The following is a 9,287-nucleotide window of genomic DNA, read 5'->3' as shown; positions in this document are numbered from 1 at the left end:
TTCTGAAAATAATTAAAGAATTGGAAAGTGTTATTTGTTTAGAAGACTGTGTTGTTGGGCTCGTATTTTGGTTCCGACGCCCAGGACAAGTCTTAAATATGAGTTAAGCAATTGCTGTGAAGTTTGGTTAGATTTGGACGTCATTTGACGTGTTTTGAGCTAGAAGCAGTAAATTTGATGTTTCATCGAAATTGGAAGGAAATCATGGGTCTTGAGGCCTAATACGATGTTGTTTTGGCGATTTGATCGCACGGATGAGTCCGTATGATGTTTTTGGAGTTATGTGCATGTTTGGTTTGGAGCCCCGAGGGCTCGGGTGAGAATTGAGTGGGTCCCGGGAGGGTCTTAGACTTAAAAGTATCAGAAATTTGCAGGTCCAGATGTTGCAGGCCCCCAGCGCGGCCGCGGTAATTCCCGCGCAGCCGTGGTTCATTTCTGCGGTCCGCGTGACTAGGTTCAGAGGGCCAGTGAACTCTAGGTCGACCAGCGCGGCCGCGCACCAAATTAGTGCGGTCCGCGCTGGGAGATTCAGAGAGTGGGTCTTGGGTCCATCCAACCAGCGCGACCGCGCACCAAATCAGTGCGGTCCGCGCTGGGTAGGTTCAGAGAGTCATTTTTCTTCCCTTCCTCGGTGCGGCCGCGGGGCATTTTTGTGCGGTCTGCGCCGGGTCTCCAGTGCAGTATATAAAGTCGGGATTTTCAGTCATTTTTCACTTTTTCAAAACCCAAAACATAAGAGGCGATTTTCCAAACGATTCTACTTCTTCAAAACGATTGGTAAGTGATTTCTAACTTATTTTCTTTACTCCTTAACATCTTTAAACATAATTTCAACTTCAAAACAAGGATTTTAATGGAGAAATTTGGGAATTTAGGGTAGAACTAGGGTTCCTAAATTTGGGGGTTCTGGACCTCGATTTGAGGTCTGATTCCAAAACAACTTATATATTTGAGTTCATGGGGGAATGGGTAATCGGGTTTTGGTTCGAACTTCGGGTTTTGACCACGTGAGCCCGGGGGCATTTTGGAAAATTTTGAGTAAAACTTTTGGAAATTCACTTTTCATGCATTCAAATTTATTAGATTAGCCTTTGTTGATACACTCAAGTAATTTGTGACTAGATTCGAGCGGTTTGGTGGTGAATTCGAAGGGTAAAGCGATACTCGAGGCTTGAGTTGAGTTTGGAGCATTTGAGGCAAGTGTTTGATCTAACTTTGGCTTGAAGGAATCGGATTAGAGTGTTATTATTTGCTAAGTGCAAAATGATCGAGTACGGTGTATAGGCATGGTGACGAGTATCTACACACCGGTGTCTAGCATGACCGTGGGTCCTTGTATGTACTTATCCTGATATTGTTATGACTCTTCCATATTAATTGATGAATTCTATGCAATGTGAAGAGTATGAGGACTAAATATGAATTGTAAATTCTTTGGAGCGTTGGCTCGAACGATAATAAGACTATTGAGTAAGAAATGAAAGAAAGAGGAAGTGATATGATTAATCCCTGCCCGGGATGGTTTGAGTATATTGATTATCCCCCTTGCCGGGATGTAAAAGTGTTATTGTTACTCCCTTGCCGGGATTTAGCTGCTAATTGTGTAATTCCCTTGCCGGGACATTTTTTATTATTTGTTTATCCCCTCGCCCCGTTTGGTTGTGATTACCGTTTGGGTGAGGAAGAGTAATAATACACGAAGGGTCATTCCGTGCCATGCTTTGATTATATTTGCACGAAGGGTCATTCCGTGCCATGCTTGATTATATTTGCACGAAGGGTCATTCCGTGCCATGCTTTAATTATTTATGCACGAAGGGACATTCCGTGCTCTGATTTGATTATAATTGCACGAAGGATCATTCCGTGTCATGATATGAGAGTTATGTGAGGGAAAGCACGAAGGGTGATGCTGTGCACTTTATTTGATTGCTTTTGGTGAGAATGAGAGTAAAAGCACGAAGGTTGATGCCGTGCAATTGTTGACTTTTCTGCTCTCATTAACTATTATTATTGCCCTGTTTCTTACTTAAATTGTCAATTTTATATCCGGACTGTACTCCCCCATAGTATGCTCCCCTCCCTCTTAACTGTTTAACTTTTGTATTCATTCCTTGTATTGCATATATATATACATTGAACTGCACATGTTGATTTGGTAGTCCTGTCTAGCCTCGTCACTACTTCGCCGGGGTTAGGCCAGGCACTTACCAGCACATGGGGTCGGTTGTGCTGATGCTACACTTCTGTGCTCTTTTGCACAGATCACGGTACCGGAGCAGCTTTTGGACCACTGTAGTAGAATATTGATCGGGAGCTGACTTCAGTCCAGGGACTTACGAGGTAGCCTAGTTGGCGTTCGCAGGCCGGAGTCCCTTTCTATGTTTTCAGTTTGTTTCATTGTACCGAGACAGACATTTAGGCATTTTCTATTCAGACTTGTTTGTAGCACTCTTCAGTAGTTCTTGAGATAGCGACTCCAGTCTTGGGTAGTGAAATATTAGACTTCCGCATTTTTGGATTTTCAGTTATTTATGTTTTAAAAGACTTCCGCATTTTTTTAAAGACTCGTTATTTTATTATTGTTATGTTGTTATCCGAAAATGTTTAAATGTTTGGCTTGCCTAGCTCCGTTAGTAGGCGCCATCACGACTCCCGATGGTGGGAAATCCGGGTCGTGACATGTTCATCAATGTATACAAAATTATCATACTTTTGCTCTTTAGGATTTCTCAATCAATCAGGTAGAGTTGATGTTATTATTATTAATCTTGTGTTAAGTTGTTCATAAAAACCTACTAAATTGTCATATTTTTGCTCCTCGTGGATATTTCTAATTGAATTGGTAGAGTTGATGCTATATTTTATCTACCTATATGTTAAGTTATTCACCGAAGTCTATCGGATTGACATATTTTTTCTAGGTAATTTTAACAAAGTGTTATTCGAATTTGCAACTTCAATTTCGATCAAACAACAAGCAAGTTCCAAATGATCTCAAACTTAAAACAAAGCTTCCAACTACTAATACAAACAATCCTTAATCACTAATTTAGCCGAATAACATTAAATCAAAAAGATCAACTTTGTCTTGTTCAATACTTTCTAAGGTCCAATAATGGAGTTTTGAGATTTTTACAGTGAATTACCAAAATCTGTGTCTAAACTAAAAGTTTAAACACAAACTATCAGCATTCAAATGATTTCAACAAACAAGTGAGGCTTGCTTAGTTGGTAAAGCACAACCACCCATGATTATTAGGTTCTGGGTTCGAGTCATGTTAGAGGAAAAATGTGGAAACACTATAGACCCTCCTAAATAAAAAGGGAAAAAATGATTTCAACAACAAATCCACCATTAACTTTTATTTTCCACCATCAAACAAGAATTTCAAGCTTTAAAAATAAAAAACTATGGTATTTAAGTAAAAAGGGGAGACATCTTGCTAAGACCATCCAAAATGGAGACATTCCACCAAGACCATCGCCTTAAGGGGTCACGCCGTGCTAATTTCTGGTGTAACAATTCTCATTTTAACAATAGGGTCCTGAATAAATCTCTTAATTAGGTTAGAAAAATAAATTCAAGCCGAACTTTTAATTAGGCCATGTAGTGTTTTTCATTATTCAAACACTAGAGATGGTCCCGTGGAATATTTCCAGTTAAAACTTTTTGACTATATTTGGAACACTAGAATTAGAGAGGTAATAATATAAATTAATCTTCTATGGTTAAAAGCTAGATTAATAGCCTGTTTGACTAAGCTATAAAAATTAACTTATTTTGAGTAGTGTTTTAAAATGCGTGAGCGTAAGGTAAGACGTTTTACATATGCTTCAGCGAGGCGTAAGCCTCGAGGCACGGAGCGTAAGCCCCATGGTATTTAATTTTTAATATTTTATAAAATAATATAATTACGATAAATATTTAAACATGCATAAAAATTAAAGAAAACTATATATATATATATATATATATATATATATATATATACAAAAAACTAGTCAAAATAATTACGCTACTTACATGCACAAGTAACTTGAGTAAAAAAAAAAAAAAGTTTTCTACATGGAGGAACAAGAAGGATGACTAACCTGTAATTTGAACTTTGAACTTGCTGTTATGAAGGAGAATGGAGATCTCTTTGTATTTGTAAAAAAAATTGGATATTCGATGCTTTGGAAGATATTAGCTGACTAGCGAACAAGATAAAGAATTGGGAAAAGACGATAAATTAGGGCTTTAATCAATAAAAAAGGGTCTTGACTTTTAAATTTAATTCATTTCAGTCCCTTATTAAAATTTTTGAGTAATTACAAGGTGTCTTTTGAGAATTTGGGTATTATATGAAGGACTTATTCAACATTTTTTGTTTTAAATTGAAAAAGTCTTTGGGGCTTACGCCTCACTACAAAAACGCGCTTTAAACTCCCTGGCGTACGCCTCTTAAGACTTTCGCCCCTCACAATAGCCTGAGGGCGTTTTTGGTGCGTCTCGCCCCAGGGCTCGCCCAGAAAACACCTTTTAAAACACCGATTTTGAGAAGTGCTTTTTCTTAAAATTGCTTTTCTCAAAAGTACTTTTGGTGAGAATTAATTTGTGTTTGATTAATTAATTTAAAAAAATATTTCTGAGCAATAATTGCGCAACTTTTAAAAACTGCTTCTAAGTGTATTTTTCTTAAAAATACTTTTTAAAAAAGTGCTTTTGGAGAAAAACTACTTTTTTCTGCTTCTCCAAAACTGCTTCTTCTTCTCCTCAAAATTACTTTTTTTTCTTCTAAAAGCTTGGCCAAACACTTCAACTTTGAAAAAAAGTGCTTCTAGGATCGGAGAAGCTTGGCTAAATTAAAAGAACACTCACCTCTCTTCTAATTATATACCCTTATTATTATTCTTATTTTATTGCACATTAAGATTTGATACATTTATCTTTTATTTTAGAAAGAACTGCAAGTAGTAAAATATGAATCACGAATAATTGACAACTATTCTTGATGCCATTCTAAGAAGAAAAAAAAATGACGAAAATGTTAAGATTTATGGTGTCAAAAGGAGGGGTAAATAAACGAATTTACAAATCAATTAATTTTCTAAAAGAGAAAAAGAAAAAAGATAACAGAAAAGGCAATGCCTCATCTCAAACAGTCAAACTGTGTTTAACCTCTCCAAAATAAAAGGCAATGAAAACTTTTGAGTCCTTGATTTGCTGCAAAACCAAACCCCAAGAAAAAAAGTAAAGAAAAGAAGAAAATTTCGAAGTAAGAAATTATATACTTATTAAATGAAATATTATTTTTGTTTCATTTTTGTTTACCTTTTTTAATTATAATAACTCTTTTTAACCATTAGAACATTAATTGAAAAGGTCCTAGTTCAGGACTTGGGCTTGGGCCGAAAACAAAGTAGGCCGGTACTTGGGCTTCCAATTGGGCTTCTAGCAAAGATAGACCTCAACGCTTGAGCTTCTAATGGAGAAACACAACGGGCAAGCTTGAGCAACAGCATCACATTCTGTACAAACACACAAATGGCGACACGGCAATAGCACTACTGAGGCGACTCGTTTCCCACACGCTTTGCAACTCGGACCGGTCGACTCAACAACTCGGTCCGGGTCAATGTAGGCCGATTCAGCATCCTCCGGTTCGCCTCCGCCATTCCCGTCGTCTCTCTCGTTACACCCGCCGCCGTTCATCATTGCGTGTTGAAGCTGCGCTTGCAGCGTCGCTGCCGTCACTTCCTGTGCCCTCGCCCTTGCTTGCCAAGCCTGCGCCTCCGCGCTCAATTGCGCTGCACGCGCCTCTAGCTCCGCGTTTCGCCGCGCTGCTTTCTCCATCTCCGCTTCTTTTTCTCTTAGCCTTCGCGCCATTGACTCCTCTGCTGCTCCTATCAGCGCACGGTAGTGACGTTGCCTTTTATCTGCTAACGTACGCCTCAATTGTTCTCCCTATTGAATACAAAAAAATTAAACAAATTCATCCTCTGCAATTGAGAAGTACGAAAAAGAAATTGAAAAACATGGCAAAATTTTAAAAGAAAAAGACTCTATTCTCTATGAGCTTGTTCACATTGCTTAGTTTAAACTCGGATAAAAGAAAAACGAAAAGAGTTATGATAGATTAATGATCAGTTTAAAATTAATACAATTCATGATGAATTTTGAAGGGAGGCTTGGCGCAACAGGTAAAATTTGCCTCCATGTGATCAGGATATCACGAGTTCAAAGTGCAAAAACAACCTCTTGCAGTTCCGCACTGGAACGGGAGCATGGGAGCTTAGTGCATTGGACTGCCCTGTGATGAATACATTTTGGTATCGGGCGAAATGCATAGTGAGAATTCATAGAGTCTGAACGATAGTTTAGGATTGAGGCGTAATTATTGCTACTCTTTGTAAGGTAAAATTTTGAAGAAAAACAAATAGTACCTGAATTTGGAGGAAATGATCAATTTCATCGCGTTGCTGTTTGATATGAGTAGCTAAATCTTCTGTTAATATTGAATAGAAAGCTGATGATTGAGAGGATTGAGGAGAAAGAGAGTGGTGGTGATGATGCTGGTGCTGTAATTGATGTTGTTGTTGTTGTTGCTGCTGTTGGTCTCCGAAAGCTAAACGGAGTCCGGTGGAGACAACATTTGGTGTCTGCTGCGAAGGAGGCGATGTGTGAAGCTGAGTGAGGTCAATGAGTTGAGGTTGAGGTTGAGGTTGAGGCTGAGATTGCATTGACATCAATGGATTCATTGCTGCCGTTGTACTTGTAAGTTCTCTTCCTCTCTTTCTTGTATTTCCACCACCTATCATCCCAAAAATCACATCATAATTAGATATTTAGATTGAAATTTGTATGCTCAATACAGAATTGATTATAAAGAAGACGAAAAAAGTAAAGTTCCGAGCTTTTGACTGGTTTGGGATTGAAATACAGTTGTTATGTAAGTATGAAGTCTTTCCTACCTCCTGGATTGAATAGCATTTGTGTTTGATCAAGAAAAGATCCTCCTCCACTACCACCACCAGGTTGATGTTGCAATGAATAATCATTACCTATTTGGCCTTTTCCTTCTTGTACATTTCTGCAACCAATAAGATTCAAGGAAAATTCCATTAAAAATACTTAGACAAGACAAAGGGATAAAATTTTGGGAGAAAGAGGAAGGGTGTTGAATGCAGACCTGTTTAGAAAGAGAACATTTGATGGGTATTGAGCTTGAACAGCCATTTCTAGAAATGGGATATGATCAGAATTCAGAACAGAGAGGTAGATAGATTATATAGAGAGAAATGGGATTCTAAGTTGGAAGATGGTTATGAAGAAATAGATGTGTGATTGGTGAGGGTTGTGTGATTATAAGGCTAACACATAAACAGCATGAATAGAGAAGAAGATGCCCTAAACAAAGGCGGATTCTTCAGTGACACCCTTCAAGAAAATACCAAAGAAATGTAAAGAATGAGGACAAGTAAATGAAGGGGGGAAAAGAAAGAAGCTTTTTGATTCCCTAGAGAGAGAGAGAGAGAGTGAGGTTAATAGAGTGAATGAATCTTTTTACGTCTGAGAAGCCATTTCCAAAAACACCAACATGACCATTTCTGCCTGCTTCCTCACCTTTTTCCAACCTAAAAACTTTATCTTTATTTCCTTTCTTCTGTTTTTTTCCTCCTCAAAACTTGCCTTCTTTTGCTTGCTCCCTTAGCTTTGCTTCGTTGCTATGCTAAAATGCTTTTGAAAGCATATGAAAGAAAGAGAGAGAGAGAGAAGAAATAGAGAATCAGTCCAAGAAAGAGAGGGAGAGAGAATGAGGTAGCCCGTCTTATTCTGGTTCTTGGTTTCCTTTTGCTTTGTTCTTCTTTCCCTTGTTTCTCTTCCTCTTTTGCGTGGCTTTAGCTTTGGTTTTGGTTTGGCTCTTTCTTTGGAGAACTCTCGTGTTTCTTATCAATTCTTCCTCCCCCTATTATTTATTATTCATTGAATTTTTCACTTGTATATTGGTATTTTCCACACACACCACATACGTAAAGTTTTTGTGTATATATATTAAGTAAAGAGAAAGAGAAGGAGAATCAATAAAGGAGATGTGGGGATAGTCTTGGAGTTGGGGTTGATATTGTTGTTGGGCGTGCAGAGGGTCTCTGCCGTTACCGCTGCCGCTGGAATTGTTTCTATATGGCCCAGGCTGCCCACCTATCCCTCATATGACTCAAGACAATTTACTATTAATGTGAATAATTTTTAAAAGAAAATCTGGTCTAATTTTTTAATGTTTCTCTTTTTTTAAGTAAATGGGGGATTTGTAATTAACTAATTATATTATATAGTCAATAATCTTGGTAAATGGAGCACTATTTAAAGCGAGAGACAAACCTGTCCCTGTATGCATAGAGAAAGGAGATTGGTTTCTTGTTCTAATAATTAATTTCTGAGGTGGTCACAGAGGATCCATTGCCTAATGCAAGATGCCTATCTAGTTGTTAAGCCTATGTCATTCTCATTGTGCAATAGTTTTCTTACTTTTTTTTCTTATTTTTTTTAATTGATTTGCCTAGTGGGTCCTTAGAAAAATTATGATTCTGAAAATTAGATATTGCTCTGTTGAGGTTGTCCAAAGTTTGAAGTTTTTATTTCTTTTTTTCCTTTTGGCATCTCTGTTAAGTGGAATCGGATGGATGAGAGATGTACACACATCAAAATTGTTTATTTTCCTTTTGAATTTGAATAATAAAAGAAAGAAAAAAGAAAAAAGCTTTTGATAAAATATAATATTGAATTTTACTTGGTTTTCAAGATTCAAACAGCTTAACTGCTAGTATTCATCACATTCCTTTTCTTACAAAATAAAGAAGATATCAGCATACTTCCGACCTAATTGCTATGTTTGTTGGCCGAGTTCGCTTCTTCTTCTCTCAAAGTTAATGTTTTACCAAAAATTTCTTCAAATGAATCTGTCAAATTCACTCACCTATCCCTTCCATTTTTCCTATTATTTAGCCTACGAGCAAGTGGAAAATAGAAACTTCAAGAACATGAAACGCTTTTTAATGTAAAATAAAGTAGTCAATTGCAAGGAATCAGAGAAAATAGGGCTATGGATTTTACTTTTCTCCCTTTTATTTTGCATTGGAATCTTGACTATAATTAACTAGCCAATTTTCTCTTAATACAGTCATGTGGCAAAGCTGATTAGCTGACCACCCCATAATTACCTACCTGTTGAATTGCATCATTTACGTTGATATTGAACAAACAAGTTGGTGATATTTGGAAAATCTTTTCATTTTTATGGTTG

The 9,287-nt window shown here is 37.4% G+C and overlaps 1 protein-coding gene across 2 annotated transcripts; it reads right to left on the bottom strand.

Moving 5' to 3' along the window:
* Window positions 5,007–8,182, bottom strand: LOC109228020 (BOI-related E3 ubiquitin-protein ligase 1-like). 2 transcript variants are annotated; one of them, XR_002068477.1, is made up of 5 exons: window positions 7,176–8,182; window positions 6,958–7,076; window positions 6,430–6,797; window positions 5,318–5,950; window positions 5,007–5,209 (listed from the first exon to the last, which is right to left on the bottom strand). XR_002068477.1 is itself a non-coding variant. In XM_019393460.1 (4 exons), the coding sequence occupies exons 1-4, from the start codon at window positions 7,220–7,222 to the stop codon at window positions 5,438–5,440; spliced, it is 1,047 nt and encodes a 348-aa protein (XP_019249005.1). In that variant the 5' UTR covers window positions 7,223–8,182; the 3' UTR covers window positions 5,009–5,437. The 2 variants fall into 2 exon arrangements, 1 of the variants encoding a protein (XP_019249005.1); XM_019393460.1 differs by having other exon boundaries at window positions 5,009–5,950.

Source organism: Nicotiana attenuata, chromosome 1, assembly GCF_001879085.1.
Source record: "Nicotiana attenuata strain UT chromosome 1, NIATTr2, whole genome shotgun sequence".
NCBI lineage: Eukaryota > Viridiplantae > Streptophyta > Magnoliopsida > Solanales > Solanaceae > Nicotiana > Nicotiana attenuata.
Note: the sequence above shows the minus strand (reverse complement) of the source record. Positions and strands in the feature narration are given on the sequence as shown.